Source organism: Pristis pectinata, chromosome 4 (genome assembly GCF_009764475.1).
Source record: "Pristis pectinata isolate sPriPec2 chromosome 4, sPriPec2.1.pri, whole genome shotgun sequence".
In the NCBI taxonomy this organism is placed as follows: Eukaryota; Metazoa; Chordata; class Chondrichthyes; order Rhinopristiformes; family Pristidae; genus Pristis; species Pristis pectinata.
Window position 1 is genome coordinate 34,349,103 of NC_067408.1, and position 16,923 is coordinate 34,366,025.

At 38.1% G+C, this 16,923-nt stretch overlaps 1 protein-coding gene across 1 annotated transcript in view; it reads right to left on the reverse strand.

Annotated features, from left to right (window-relative positions):
- Positions 1-16,923, reverse strand: part of unc5a (unc-5 netrin receptor A) — a 354,681-nt gene that overhangs the window by 58,124 nt on the left and 279,634 nt on the right. The window contains exon 8 of the mRNA XM_052013762.1: positions 434-622. Within this exon, the coding sequence (XP_051869722.1) occupies positions 434-622 (189 nt within the window). The remainder of the gene's footprint in view (positions 1-433; positions 623-16,923) is intronic.

Genomic DNA, 16,923 nt, shown 5'->3' on the forward strand with positions numbered 1-16,923 from the left:
TCCCTTTGATTGTAACCTTCCTAATTTCAACATGGAGATGCTAATGGCAACAACTTGGAGAGTGTCTGAGTTCAAGAACGCAGCTCTCAAGGGCAATTAGAGATGGGCAAAAAATGCTGGTCTTGGCATTGATACCCATATCCTGAAAATAAATAAAAATGCTAAAGACTACCGTCTTAGAGAGAATCTTGGAATTCTTCAAGTTCTGTTTTTAGTAGCCCCACCAGCTAATGGATGTACCCGAATAAGTAGCAGGAAGTTCTATGCAGTCAGTGCAGTAAAGGATTGAGTATCTATACTGAATAATAGGATATTAAACTGATTTGTTTATACTTGTCCCTTCACCTTGTTTTGTGTTTTGCTTCCTTATATTTTCCCGACAATAAAAATTTTTCCAAAAACAAGTGGCTGAGAGAAAACTGGAATAACTAACCTTGCTTAGGTGTTTTAATATTCACAGGTTGGAATCCTGTTGTTAAAATTGAAGAGTCAGTGACATCAGAATCAAAGTCTTGCTGTTTCTTTCGATACACAAGTATTATTACAACAAGCAATAATGTGAGGCATACAGCTATTGCTGCAACACCAGTATACAGAGCAACATCAGCTGGCACTGCAGAAGCTGGAAAACAAAACATATTTGAACAGTCACTAAATGCATATAATCCATCAGAAAAGAGATAATTACCTTTTCATTACAGAATGAATTCAAAATCAAAGTTAATCAATGCAAAAAATTAGAATTCAAGTTACTTGCAACCTCAGGATATCCTACATAATTGTCAACTGCAATCCTATATTAAGCTAAATGAGCTTCAGTCTTCTAAATCCCCAACTACATTTTATTTGATAGAAAATAACATTTAAAAATAGAATACAAATGATCATCTCTAAAGAAGCTGATAATGTTAGCAATTCAGTTGAAGAAAGTCATTTTCAGAAATAATAATCTTCTCATTATGGATTTAAATTTGAACATTTAAATTTTAATGGTTTCACACTGATACTGATACGAATAGGATCATCAGATTCCAATTAGTTAACATCAGATTATGCATTGACTACCTGAAGAGAAAGACGTTATACACATTAGAAATGAGAAGTATTTTAAATGAGCCACTCACATTTTATTTGAAACCATGAAAGGCATTGGGGGAGAAATTGGAGAGCAATGGACCACAGGAGCTGGAATTGCAAGGCTTTTAACAGAAGAAAAATATCCATTTATGCCTAGTTTTCATTTCTTGTTAGCCAGCCAATCTTCTATCCACGCCTATATGTTAACTCATATACCACAAGCCTTTATTCAATGCAGCACCATATTGAATATCTTCTGGAAATCTAAACATAGTTCAAGTACCAGATCCTTTTTATCCATAGCACCTGTTACTTCTTCAAAGATCAATAAATTGGTCAAACATGATTTTCCTTTCACAAAACCATATTGACTTTGTCTAATCACTGTGAATTTTTATTAGTAGCTTGATGTAACATCCTTAACAACAACTTCTAACATTTTTTCCAATGACAGACATTAAACTAACGAGTCTATTGTTTCCTGCCTTCCATCTCCATCCCATTTTGAAAAATTGAATGGAATTGAACATTGTAGAATAGCTGATAGACATTCCCACTTCTGACTTTATGATGGAAGATCATTACTGAAGCAGCTGAACTCTGAACACTTGCCTGAGAAAGTTCTGCAGCATGTCCAAGGAATAAAATGATTGATTTCCAACAACCACAACCATTCATATCATAATGTATTTATGATATGACACCAACCAGTGGGAGGTTTTTTTTTTCCCTTGAAGCTCAATGACTTCAGTTTCACTTGTTTGGATCCAGGCTGTAATAGTTTTGGGAATTTATTGTCCTTATGAAACACAAACTGAGGGATAAATATGGTTGGTACCTGTATTCAGAAATTATAACCAAGCAGCTACTGATCAGCAAAAACAGGAGAGACAAGATGGGGACTGGGATAAATGGGGAATATTGCATTTTCTTTATTTTTATTTATGCATGAAATGTGGGCATCACTGAGAGGTCATCATTGAATAATTGTCCTTGAGAAGGTGGTGAGGAGTTACTTTCTGGATCTACTGTAATATATTTTCAATGTACTAGTAGCCAGGGAGATACTGAACTCTTACCCAGAGATGAGCAAGGCAAGCAAATATATTTCCAGTGATTGGTTGGGAATTAATTTGCCAATGGTGTACACATGCAACTGCAAACCGTTTACTTCTTGGTGGTAGAGCTCATGGAATTCTGATGTTTCTGAGTTATCTTATTTCCACAATACTTCACAGTTTGCTGCACACCTGTGACTGCAGGAAGCTTGAGGCATCAAAGAAAGAGCACAATTATCCTAAAAATCTCAAGTGGTATCAAATAGTCCTCATATAGGCAGGCTGTGACTAGTGGAGTACAACAGTGATAGTGCTTGGGTCCCAGATACTTATAACCTATATCAATAATTTTCCTGAATGGGACCAAATGTAACATTTTCAAGTCTGGTGACGACACAAAGCTGAATGGAAATGTGAGTTACGATGAGAACACAAAGAGGCTTCAAGAAAGTAAAGGCAAGCTGAGTGAGTGAGCAACAACACAGCAGATGGAGTTGATGTGGAAAAAATGTGAGGTTATTCACTTAGGTAGAAAAAAAACAGAAATACTGAGAATGCTTTAAATGGTGAGAGCTTGGAAAGCGTTGATGTTCAAATGGTCCCTGGTATTCATATGCACAAGTCACTGAAAGGGCAACGGGGTGCAACAGGCGGGCAGGAGAGCAAATGGTATGCTGGCCTTCGTTGCCAGAGGATTTAAAAACAAGAGTAAAGATGAATTACTCCAATTGTACTCCAATTGTAAATAATATAGACATTTGGATATTAAAGGAATCGAGGGATTTGGAGATGGGGCAGACAAATTGTGTTGAAATAGATCAGCCATGATCTTGTCAAATGGTAGAGCAGTGTCAAGTGGCTAAATGGACTACTCCGGTTTCTGTTCGCCATGTTCTTATCAATCAATGTTTGTAACCCCATTCAAATCAACAGTGTTGTGCTGCATCCCTGCCACAAAGCTGAGAGCCCAGACACAAAATACATCTGGCCCTTCAGTTCCATATATTTGTGCTCTGCCCCTTTATTTAGAGCTGATGCATGAAAATCTGATGCCCAGGTGGTCTCCAATTTCCATGTTGCAGGGAAGTCAGAGATGATATGACCCATGAAAAGGGCATCATCTGTTGCTCACTTCAAAAGGCAAGGACCTTTAGCCATAATGGTTGATTACTTTCAATCACACCATCCCATGTCATTAGTTCTATTCGTAACTGGTGTTTTACTAATGATGATTCCTCTTCAAATCCCACACTGTTCAATATGAATCCTTGCTTGGCCTCCATTGGCTTCCTCATCCAGATGTTAACAATGGATTGTATATATGTCAATAACACTTTTTGCTTTCTGTTGATCACTTTCTTCCTCTCCATGACCACATCCAAGTGTGACTATCTGACCAAAGTATGGGTAACTCAATATTTTCTTCACCAAAATATTGGGGAGACTTGCTTCCACTTCAGCAACATCTCTAAACATTGTTTCTACATCAGAACTTGCATGTCCGACCTCTTCATCCACATGCTCTTCATTTCTCAACTTGATTATTCCAAAGACCACCCACTTTGCAGTCTTAAAAAGTCAGAGTTATGTTAACTGCCCTCATAGGGCCATACAGCACAGAAATAGGACTTTCAGCCCACTACGTCCATGCCAACCACAGCATCTATCTGTTTGTGATATGACACTAGCCAGTTGGACAGTTTTTCCCTTGAAACTCAATTACTTCAGTTTTACTTGGTCAAATGGTGCCTTTATTTCAAGGGAAGTCACTCACACTTAGCTGCTCACTTGGTCTGCAGATTTACAAACCCATCTAGATACTTCTTAAATGTTGCAAGAGTATCTGCCTCCACCACCCACTCAGGCAGTGTGTTCCAGATTCCAACCATCCTCTAAACCTCTTAGCCCTTATCCTAAGCCTTTGCCCTCTAGTTTTAGATATCTCTGCAATGGGGAAAACTTTCTTACTTTCAATCCTATGTAAGCCCCTCATAATGTTGTATACATCTATCAGGTCCCCTCCTACCCCACCTCTCCCATGTCCTTCACTCCAAGGAAAACTAACCCAGCCTATCCATTCTCTCCTCATAATTGAAACACTATTCCAGGCAACATACTGATGAATCTTTTCTTCACCCTAGCCCTCACCAACGCAATCAAGTCCTTTCTATATTGTGATGACCAGAACTGGACACAGTACAGCTGTGGCTAAACCAATGTCTTATAAAGTTGTCCCATAACCTCCCTGTTCTTTTACTGTATGCCTGGATAAGGAAGGTGAATATCCAATATGCCTTTATCATCACCTATCTACCTGTGCTTCCACCTTCCGGGATCCTTGGACCTGTACATTGAGATCCCTCTGTTCGTCAATAGTTCCCAAGACAGTATCACTTATTATGTATGTCCTACACTTGTTAATACTCCCAAGGTGCATCACCTTACATAAATCAGGACTAAATTTCATCTGCCATTGTTCTAGTTTTAGAAACCGTTCAAACATGTAAAGAGTTATAATTTGGTCCAATATTCTGTCAGAGCCGTGCTAACATTATTGTAAGTGTCAACGAAACATACTGCTAAGAAAAAATAATTAAAGTACAAGGCACCAAAATTTTGTTAAGCAGTGCAGCTATTCATGTAGCAGGAGCCTTCTCTGAGTAGCCTATGACTATTCTCCTTTACTTTCATCTACCCTAAACCATTTTCCTCCAATAACGTATAATGGATACAATTCAATCATGATCAGAGTTCATTATTATCATGGCTGTAATTCAGATGCACATTTCAATCCAGTACTGAAGGAGTAAGACACAGAGACTGATTTTTCAGATCGGACATAAAACCAAGACCCATCTGGTTTTGTGGGTGGATATCAAAGATCTCTTGATATTAGTTCTTCCTTAGTCCTGACCAGCATTTTCCTTCAGCCAGCACCACTAAAATAAGAACAATCATGTATATCATTATTATTTTTGAGCACTTTCTGTGTGTAAATTAGCTGTTGATTGGAACGTGCCCTGGGATGTCTTTATATTGTAGAAGATGCCATATAAGATCCCTTATTTTCTCTTAAAATTCACATTCCAAAGTGCACTTTACAGAGCTAAGACATAATAAGGATAAATTTGTCTTGGATGTTAGAATGATATTGAATTATCTTTTCAGATTTCCTCCATAATCTGATCAATTCACTGTATGTAAACATAACGTTGATGACAGTCATCACAATACACATAATAAAACAGAAAATGTTCTGATTCAAAGTGAGTAACATCACATGAGATCTATCAGTAATTTGGAAATGTAGTTTAATCCAGAATGCAAGATTCATAAACATAAATGTACAATGGAGAAAAAGTAGGGAAGAATGAGCTAATATAAAATTTTAATAAAGCCATGATGTGTAGTTTTAACTCCAAGTTCTTGAAAGAATAATGAGAGTTCAGGTACCATGCAATGCAGATTTACTCAGATGCTGCCTTGTCTGAGGAAATTTAAATATGGAGAAACCCTTGTAAAGCTGATTAAGCTCATTAGGAATGTGAACAAAGTGCTCACCACTCACCTGATTGAGAACAATTGCAATAACAATCAAGAAACTTAACATTATCCAGGATAAGCACTCCATTTCATCAATGTCCTTGTCAATGAGCTGAATACTGACGTGGTCATTATCTTATATTAACAACACCTCACAGTCCGTACATGACACCATCAGGAAACAAATGTCATGGTGACACCATTACCTCTGAGTTTAAGTCATGCGACATCCAGCCTCAGACATATACCACTGTCAGTGGGTAAAATACTGTAATTGTCCACCTTACCCCATTTATAGGTATACCATCAGTATAAAACTGCAGTAGTTCAGAAATGACCCAAAGTTTAAAGGCAAGTGAGAATGTACTGTATACACATTTAAGAGATCCAGGAGCAAAGCAAAATATTGCTACTTTTCTGTACAGTTTGAAAAAAAATGATAGATGTTGGTTTTCCAGGAATCACAAGCAAATGGTTTCATTTTCGAGAATATTTTTCTTTCCTTCATTAATGCAAATATGCTAACATAATCTGGAAAAGAAATTAAGGAACTTCTGCATCTTTAAAGCTGAAGTTGGTTCATCAGTCAAACAGTTTGACCTTTCGAGTAATGTAACTGAAAGAAAACAAAAATAATTTTGCCTTTTCAAAGTAATGATTTGAATTTTCCAAAGTTTATCATTTTCTGTACAGTGCTAGTAAAATAAGACCAGGAAAATCCATTAACAAGATAATTAAAAACATTCAATTTGCACCTTTTTTTAAAAGAAACAAGATGATAGTGTTTGATAAGTAAAATTAAATTATATTGACAAATGAGAAAAGTCATTAGCATGTCCATTCATTTTCTCATTACCACAACTGGCAACTGTTCAGTACTGGTGAACATTTCAGTTGGTGAAAATGAAGTCTATTTAATTACATCTGGAGAGACAGATGCTGGGAGCCTTAGCTCACAATGACTGATGACTACTAATAGACATGCATGTTAAGTACAATACTGACAATTCTCTAGATTATTAAGTTGATTATTAATAGACAGCGTTCAGATTTCTTTGCTGATATGCATTGAATATACTCATCAACTGGTTATGCATAGCCCTTTGGGGGTGCAGAGATTGCAACTGGTGATGGGAGCCATTCTGGAGATCTTTGCAGCTGTCAAATAAGGCAAAATACAGGCAAGAGAGAGGACTCTGGTTTTCAAATGTGGCTCAGAAGGCCCTGATGGACAAGATACTGTATATAGGAAGTGGCCAACCTACAGGACAGATAGGGAGCCTTCCAGACATAGAGAATCACAATATTGCCATGGACCAAGTCACCATTTGGCCCATCTTATGTCATCTCCCAGTACAGCAATCCCAGCTGTCCCATTCTCCTGCTCTTTCTACAGAATGATGTAAAATATTTCCCCTCATATCTATTGAGATTCTTTCCTTCAGTGAGCTTCACCTCATATCGACATTCTGAGCAAAAAAGACTTTTCTTAATATCTGTCTTGTATCTTTTGCCTCAAATTTTAAATATATCTAATTAGTATGTTTATTGCACTTAAGAAGCATTTAGACAACACTTAGAAAGGCAAGATCTAGAAGGATACGGTCCCAATGCAGGTAAGTGTGATATTGTATATAGGCAAAATGATCAGCATGGACGTGGTGGGCCAAAGAGCCTGTTTCTGTGCTGTACGACTCCATGACTCTATGTCCCCTAGTCACTGAGCCACCTAGTAATGAGAAAAGGTTCCTTCTATATTCTCTGTATCAAGTGAGAAGGGGCGCTGAGGTGAACTTTAGGAGTCAAGCCTCATGAACATAGACACAAGTACTGAAATGTTAAATGACACCACAGGTTGGTTAGAGCCAATGATTGTAATAGTAAAATACATCAAACCTCATCAACTGCAACAATAGTCTCTCACTTAACAATAATCTTCATCAATCAGAGCTAGACCCTAACAAGTAAATGACCAAATGCATTGCACACTTATCACAATTTCAAGCCTCACATGCATAACTGGCACCTACTTCACCATGGCAGACATGTCACCCATTCACATTGCAAGACACTCACTAGCACACTTCCCTCTCTCTTGCAGGAAAGATCAGCAGCAGTACCAGCAAACTGGTGGGGGTCAAATAGGGTTCCAACACCTCAGGTTTTCTGGCACTTAGGCTGAAAGATTTGACAGACGGTGCCTGGCATTATTAATGCAGCCAACACAGTGTGTGTAGCAAGTGTCCGAGCAGAGACCTTCGAAGATGATGGCCTATTCAAACCTTACACCTCTCTTCAGATTTTATCTACCCTTGGCTCACACTCTGATTTGTTTCATAGGTGGTGCATAGTGTTAACTTATACCTCTTGTCCATCCCATCCATCTCTGTAGCCCCTACCTCTGTTCCTTGCTTCTTTAAAGAGCCAAGAACTCCCACATGGCTTGGTAACAAGTGACTGAGCATCAGTAAGGCAAGCACTACATCACTCAATCTTCTAGTCACAGCCTCCAGTTCAAATACAGGCACTTTGCACACCATGTTTAGAGGTTTAACCAGTGCATGGTGAGTCAATCAGAGTGGTGGAGAAAGAGCAGCCAATGGCCAACAACTTGCTAGGGATGGGCCAAGTTGGACATGAGTTCTGCTGCAGAAGATTCAGATACCAAGATTGATAGGACAGCCGAGAGAGGAAAACTGAAGGGTGTGCCAAATGAAATGTCTCGTGTATTGGCAGGAATGAGATGGGGGAGGCAAACCACAGCCTGGAGCCAGTTTTTTTTAACAGCATGGAAGTAGAGACCAGCACCACTGCAATGTGCAGACCCACCCCTCATGCAGTCTCTGATGGCTGATATCTCAGATTCCAAGCAAAGACCACAGAGTATCTGAGTGCAGCATTGGAAGTTCAGCCCACCTCCCATTTATGGAATGCTAGCACTTTTCCCAGTAGAGTGCTCCAGATCACAGTAACTCTTTAAATGTAAAAGAATCTTATCTTTCCTCCAAATGGTTTCCCTATAATTTTGAGTCTGCTTCCTGACCCACTCACCAAAGGGGTCATGAATGAATGAATGACATGCACAAACATTTAAAAACATTCAAAAACTATTAATATGAAAATATTAATATATTTAAAAATGATTTTAAAAAGAAAATAGAAAGAATTAGAATGAATAAAAGAAGCAACTCAAGTCAACTTAATTAAACAGAAGTACCTTCTATTTTATTGTTTACAGCCATCTGTTCCCATTGTAATGGAAGGGATGTAACTGTAAATGAAACTCAAAAAACTGCAGATGCTGGAAATCTGAAATAAAAACAGAAAATGCTGGAAACGCTCAGAATTGTACAATGACTACTATTTTAAAATATTTTTAAAAAAAACATAAAATCAAATAGACCATCAGGTATTGACAAAGCAAAGACGTTTCTTGCCTAGTCAACTTAGCAAAATATTTCTCATAAACAACTGGAAGAACTATCCTATAGACCATTCAAGCAACAGCCTGACACAGTTGTATTCACAGAATCATACCTTACATACAAGTTGCCAGATTCCTCTGTCACAATCCCTGGGAACACCCTATCTCACTGGCAGGATGGACCCACTAGAGAGGTGATGCCACAATGGCATATGGGGGAGGGGGTGGGGAGGACATGGGGAAGGAACCCTCCTCTTTCAGCTGGTGAACCAACACTCCATTGCATTGATGAAAACGTGGAAGAAACACTGAAAATAGAAAAGTCGCAGAATGTACTCTGACCAGTGAACTTCAGGGTTCATCAGTGACAGTGGTTTGGGAGCATCATTACTGACCGAGACCTGATAGATGCAGCTACCATAATGGATGTGCAGCAGATAGTGATCCAACTCATTTGACCTCATTCTCATCAGTCTACAGATGAATCTATCCACATGACCACCAAAGTCCTATTAGGACACTTGCAATTGTCTTGTCTGGCATTAGCATTGTGCTAAATGGGATAGACTCAAGACACACCCAGCCACCCAAACCTGTGTACCCATGAAGTGCTGTGGGCCATCAACAACATCAATGTACACCATGACAATTTGTCATCTGAGGTTCCAACATGTCCCTCAGTCTCCCATGGCAACCTATCCATGGGATCAGCCATGGTTCAACAAGATGGGCAGAAGAGCATGCCAGGACCAGCACCACATGTGCATAAAGATAACATGCCTACCTGGTGAAGCTACAACAAAGTATGCTCAACAGTAAGTAATAGACAGAGATAAGCAATACCATAGTCGGCAGATCAGGTCAAAATTCTGGGGTCAATTTGCATTCTATCTTGAAACCTGGTGGACAATGAATGGTGGAACCTTGCATGTAAGTGCCAAAGATGAGGCTGAAGAATATCCAACCATTTTCAGTCGAAGGGTTGAAGGGATAATCCACCGTGGCTTCCTCCTCATATCCCCTAGCATTACAGAAGCCAGCTTTCAGCTAATTTGATGCCCTCATTGTGGTATCATGGAATACTTGGGAGCACTGATTATAACAAAGGCTCTGAGACCAGCTATAGCGGTGAAGACTCACCAAATTGTTCCAGTACAGTCGACCTGACAATGCAGAAAATTGCCCAGGTATGTCCTGTCCAAAAAAAAAGTCAAATCTAATCCAGCTAATTACTGTCCAATCAGTCAATCCACAATCATAACCAAGTGATGGAATGCGTCATCAATAGTCCTATCAAACACTGTTAACTCACCAATAACCTGCTCACCAATGAGGGAGTTTGTTTTTTTCCAGAATCACTCAGCTCTATACCTTATCTCAGCTTTGGTCCAAATGTTCAACAAATAGCTGAATCCCAGTGACAAGGCAAGAATTCCTTCCCTTAGTATTAAGATAGCATTTGACTGAATATGACTGGTTAAAATTAGGTCAATCATCATCAAGGGGAAAGCCTTCCAGTGGTTGGAGTCATATTTGCTCAAAGGAAGAAGGTTGTGGGTATTAAAGGTCAATCATGCAGCCCCAGGACATCTTGAGGGGAGTTTCTCAAGGTGGTGTCATCAATGACCTTCATTTCATCATAAGGTCAGAAATGGGGATGTTTGCAAATGACTGAATAATGGAACTTGAGTTTTTTTATTCATTCAAGGGATGTGTGCTTCGCAGGCTGAGCCAGCATTTAATTGCCCATCCCTAATTACCTTGACAAGGTGGTGGTGAGTTGGCTTCTTGAACTGCTGCATCTGTCATAATTTTTTTTCTGTTGTAGCTTGTCTTTTATTTCCTTTGTCAGTGATACACTACTTTTTTCCCTTCAAGGAAATATGTCTAATTTGTACCTCACTATCTCTTACCTGAACATTTTCATTGCTCTGTAGCTATTTTACAATTTACCTATACTAAATCACTTACTGAAATTGTTGATATTAGCTCTTACTCTATTGACCATTTTTACCATTGATATCCACCAGTCTCTTTCTATGATCACATTAAACTGATTTATGTTGTGGTCACTAACAGGATGATTTCAAATTATAGCAGCTCCAATCATCCTCCTTCATTTCCCAGAAGCAGATAAAATATTACTTCATTCCTTGATTGAAGACAAAATGATCAAGGAAGTTGTCTTGTGCATGTACTGAAAATTCTTCTCCATTCTAAATCAATGAAGTGTCTTCAAACTTCTCACTTTTTTTTTATTTGGGATGATTGACAGAGAGAAGAAATCCTTGCTCTTAGACTTGGTTTGATGTCAGGTGACAAAAGTTAAAGCAATGTTCCAAATTACTACACTATCCATTTGCTGCACTGTCAGTCAATTGTTATTAATTATGTTTCTACCTACATATGAAAACGTCTGGGCATCTGATAATAGCTTGCAATTTATTTCTTCAGCACATTCTCAAACACCCACTCAGTGACAGTGAATGATTTGCAAACGATATTTGGCAATGTGATTTGGTAATTTGTTTTTAAATAATCTAACCTGTGGCTCTAGTAAGATTTACATATTAACAACATTTTTCTGTGATCTTGTTACAGAAATATCTGCAAATATTTTTCTTTAGCTATAACTACATTAAATATTATTAAATCATATCAGTATTCTGAAAAAGAGAGTGTATTGAAGCAAAATAACTGAGATTTAAATTTAATAGCAAATAATTTGAAATGTATCTGAATTTGTTAACTTACTTACTAATCAAACTAATCATTGATTCAGTGCTATTTAGTCACAAAAAAGTTTCAGTGCTTTTTCAAATAACACCTATTTAAAGGGAATAGAACTTGCCCAGAGAATTATAACCCAGTTAGATAATATGTGGTAGAAAATATCTTGAAATCCTTTCTAAAAGAGAGAACAGAAGAACACATAGAGATAAAACCAGGAATAATGAATAGTCAGCATAGATTTCCAAAGGAATATTCTTCTTGACCAATTTTAATGAATTTTTAGAGGAGGTGACGGAGAGTAATTCATGGTAATGCAGGAGATACAATTTATCTAGATGTTCAAAGAACTTCTATCAGGTATCCCTCTTAGGCAAATACATGTTTAGAGAAGGTGACTGTGAGTGTAAGCCGGGGCAGTGCAGTGGACATAATTTATCTAGATTTTTAAAGGACTTCTATTAGGCAAATGAAAACAGTTAAAGAATATAGTCAGGATTGCTAGTTGGTGTCAGGACAAAAAGCAAAGAGAAGGAGGAATGAGTGGTTATTCACTATAGAACAATTTGGGTATTGGTGCTCCACAAGGATCAGTGCCAGAACTAATTCTGTTCACAAATTACATTCATGATTTAGAATCGGGAAACGAAACACAATTTCTAAATTCTGATGGAGGGACATTAAGAGTATAGTCAACACTAAGAAGGATGCCATCAAATAACAGGAGAGCATTAATAAACTTGCAAAGATTGGCAAATGAAATGCAATACAGATAAATGTGAGGTCATTCATTTGTAGGAAGAATAGAGGTTACCAAATTGGGTAGAGAAACAAAAATATCTAGGTACAAATAAAGCAAAAGTTGCGTTACAGATTAGCAAGGCCATACAGAAATCAAACCAAGTGCCATAATTTATTTCTACTGATTCAGAGTTGAAAATGAGGGACATTATGTTGAATTTTTAGAGGTGGTGAGTGGACAGGAGGCACTATCTCATGAAGGCAACATCCATCATCAAAGATCCCCACCATCCGGACAATGCCATCTTCTCACAACTACCATCGAGCAGGAGGTACAGAAGCTTGAAGTCCCACACCAGCAGGTTCAAGAACAGTTACTTCCCTTCAACTATTTGGTTCTTGAGCCAACTGGCAAAACCCTAATCACTACAGTCTAGCAACACTATAACCATTTTGACCACCTTGCACTAAAATGGACTTTGTTCTTTTCTAATTGTGTTCTTTCTTGTAAAAATTGTGTATAATTTATATTTAGTTTACGTTTTTCTTGTGAATGCTGCTTAGCTGATGCTATGTGTGTGTCATGCCGCTGCAAATAAGTTTTTCATTACACCTGTACATATAGGTACTTGTGCATATGACAATAAACTCAACTCCGACCTGTATTGAACCTTGGTAACCCACACAGAGTATTGCATATAGCTCTGGACACTGTATATGAAAAGGATATGGTGGCACTGGAAAAATTGGAGAGAAGATTTATAAAAATGATACTAGAAATGCGAGGATATATGTATCTGGAAAAGTTGAACAAGCAAGCTCATGACTCTCTTGATACAAAATTGGAGTTAACCAAAAAAGTGTCTTTAAAATAATGAGCAACTTGGACAGAATGGACACTGATTGTTTCCACTTCCTGGGGTACAGCAAAACCAGTAGATAGCAATACTAAAGAATCACCCACAAATTTAATAGCGAATTCAGAAAAGAAATGTCTTTGCCCAATGAGTAGTTAGAAGGTGAAACTCAAAAGCACAGCGAGTGGTTGAGGCAAATAAGATAAAGGAAGAGGCCGGGCAAGCATATGGAGATAAAGGGAATTGAGAGTTGGGCTGATTGATTTAGATGAGGAAAGACTGGAAGAAGCTGAAGAGAAGCTTGAACTGGTTGGGTTGAAATGGTCTGTTTCTGTGCCATCCATTTTATGCAATCTTATTATGTACTTCTTATGGCATCCCTTAAGATCAATTCACAGCAATTTAATGAAATTGAGATTATTTAATATATAATTTATGTCCAACAGGTCAAAAGAACTTTCATCGTGTAGTTATTTACTCACTCTGCCTTTAAAAGATGGCAAGCAGAGCTTATTATCTCATTCAGGCTATTTAAAGTAAACAATCTTCATCAGATTCTCAGCTGATTCTTGATTTGTTCTAATGTAAATGCAAGGTCATAGTTTCAAGGTTATTGATTTTACATCCAACGTTACAGAATAGTAAGTTACCTGTTAGAATCCCATTGATGCAGGTAATTGAAGTTTATTAAGCAAATGGTAAAATATTTTAAATATAAATTTGAAATTAGACTTTAAATATTTATCTTTTCATTCTTATCTTCCTTATACATTAATCTACTCTTTGCCTTTCTCTTTGAATACCTAAATTTTCATTGTTCCACTGTTTTACTTTATGAAATTGTGAATATCTGTTCCACTGTAATTCTAAATTTATGATAAGTTAAGTTATATTATATGAGCAAAGAAAGGTGTTACATCAGTCTGGGCTTTGCTGGTACTGCCAGCAAATAACATAGGTAAATGCCAGCAAATTTGGGATTCTCTGCAAATGTGGATGTCTCAATCTCGTTGACTGAGCTCGGCCAGTGATTTCTAGACTACTCCACACAAATGAATGTCACAGGCAGTTCAACAGTGGAGCAGATTCTTGCTGGAACTCTGCAGCACTAATGGTTGAGAATCGGTTCTCGGATCCTGTGCCAGGTTAGACCTGATTCTGGATCTGCAGGCCCACTCATTAAAAATATACCTTACTTCTGGAAAGAAAGGTAAAACCAGGTAATGCAAAGGTTTAATTATATTTGTTTTAATATTTTAATTAAAAGTGATTTTAGTTGATTTTATTCTTAATAACGTTTAAAATCTTTTTCTTGTTTACTTCTTAAATACAAGGAATATTCAGAAACTTTGAAAAATGTTAAAAGCATTGATGGTTGGCAAAACTGGAACAGGCTTTCCTGTTCACCTTGATTTCTGGAGGAATTTCATGGTCATGACTTGTTCTTGTCCATTCATGTCTGCTGATTATCATTCAAGGGCCTACTGCTCCTCAGAGCCTTTCTGCTCAGCTCCAGGAACATCTTGGCAGCAAGACAGGCCCTATGGAGCAGTTAAGTTGAGGGCAATGGAAATGTGATTAGTAAAAGCAGGCTGGAAAATCTGCGCCAATATGTTTGATTGTGTTCATGAATTTATAGAGGTAATTCTTATTGCGCAGAATTTGGGATATTGAGGACATAGACAGATACTCAGCACATTAAATGGCACGACTTGCTGTCAATGCCACTAATACTTGTTTAAAATTTTTGTTTAGTCATTAAAAGTACTTTCTCACAATCTTCTTACATATGCAAATCATTCACAGAACATTAAGTGCGATTTTCAAATACAAATAGGTAAAATATATTTTCTAAAAACATCACCCAGTGCTGAGGTTGAGAGCTTCAAGTTCCTAGGAGTGAACATCACCAATAGCCTGTCCTGGTCCGACCACGTAGATGCCATGGCCAAGAAAGCTCACTGGTGCCTCTACTTCCTCAGGAGGCTAAAGAAATTAGGCATGTCCCTTTTGACACTCACCAACTTTTATCGATGCACCATAGAAAGCATCCTACCTGGATGCATCATGGCTTGGTATGGCAACTGCTCTGCCCAGGACTGCAAGAAACTGCAGAGAGTTGTGGACACAGTCCAGCGCATCATAGAAACCAGCCTCCCCCTCCATGGACTCTGTCTATACTTCTCGCTGCCTTGGTGAAGCAGCCAGCATAATCAAAGACCCCACCCACCTGGGTCATTCTCTCTTCTCTCCTCTCCCATCAGGCACAAAATACAGGAGCTTGAGGGCACATACCATCAGGCTCAAGGACAGCTTCTATCCCACAGTGATAAAACTATTGAACAGTTCCCTTATATGATGAGATGGATTCTTGACCTCACAATCTACCTTGTTTGACCTTGCACCATATTGTCTACTTGCAATGCACTTCCCTGTAGCTGTGACACTTTACTCTGTATTCTGTTATTGTTTTTGCCCTGTACTACCTCAATGCACTATGTCTGTACGAACGGGCTGCAAGACAAGTTTTTCACTGTACCTCGGTACAAGTGAACATAATAAACCAATACCAATAGCATTTTTACAAGGGATTAAGCAACACAGTATTAGTCCATGAGGGAAATGCAAGTGGCCACACACAAAAGCTCCAGTAAAGCTATGGTGCTGAAATGCTTCTTCTGTATCCATTAAAAATTCCTGTCCAACTTTAGTGTAAAGGAAACTTACATAAGTGCTTTGTGAACCTATAGCATGATTTCACCCATTTTACATCATCACTGAAAGATTTTATTCCTTAATGCTTCATGAGTCCACAAACAATGCAGTAATTGTATAGGAGTTAATTCCGCCCAGTCTGCATTTGTTCTAAAAGTCACTCTATATTTGGTGGGAGTAGGAGTACAATGTCTGGAGTTTATTTCAGAAATAGACAGGATTCCCATGAATCATCACCCATTGCTCAATTATGTTCAGATGCAGATTGTCTGACTAAATCCACTGCAAAACTTATTTAAGTATTCTTCAATAGCTCTCATCAATCTGTGGGAACTTTAGTTTACAATCTCTTACCACACTTTGCATCCTTAAACTTAACAGGTCAAATGTTTCTTTAGTAGGACATCTTATGATGTGCATCATTAGTTGGTTATGTTTTACAGTTGAGCATAACAAGGATTTCCGGTACCCTAATGGACAGTGGGCCCACTTTTGAGATTTATGTAATGAGATTTATGCCTAGCATTTGGCCAGCACTTCTGAATGAATGTTATTCAGATAGATCCTAATGACTCAGCAAATATATTGTTCTTTGGGTAGTTGCCTGCAAATTCAATACTGTGTGATGCTCAAGACATTGTGAGCTACTAAATGGTTCTTACAATAATAAAACAAAAGCCTTCATGTGACCTTCCAGTGCAGAATGCCTGAAGGAGACAAGGTGTGCCTGAGACATTGGGCTGTGTCTGAGGAGAGAGACCTGAGGTTTGAGTCGAAT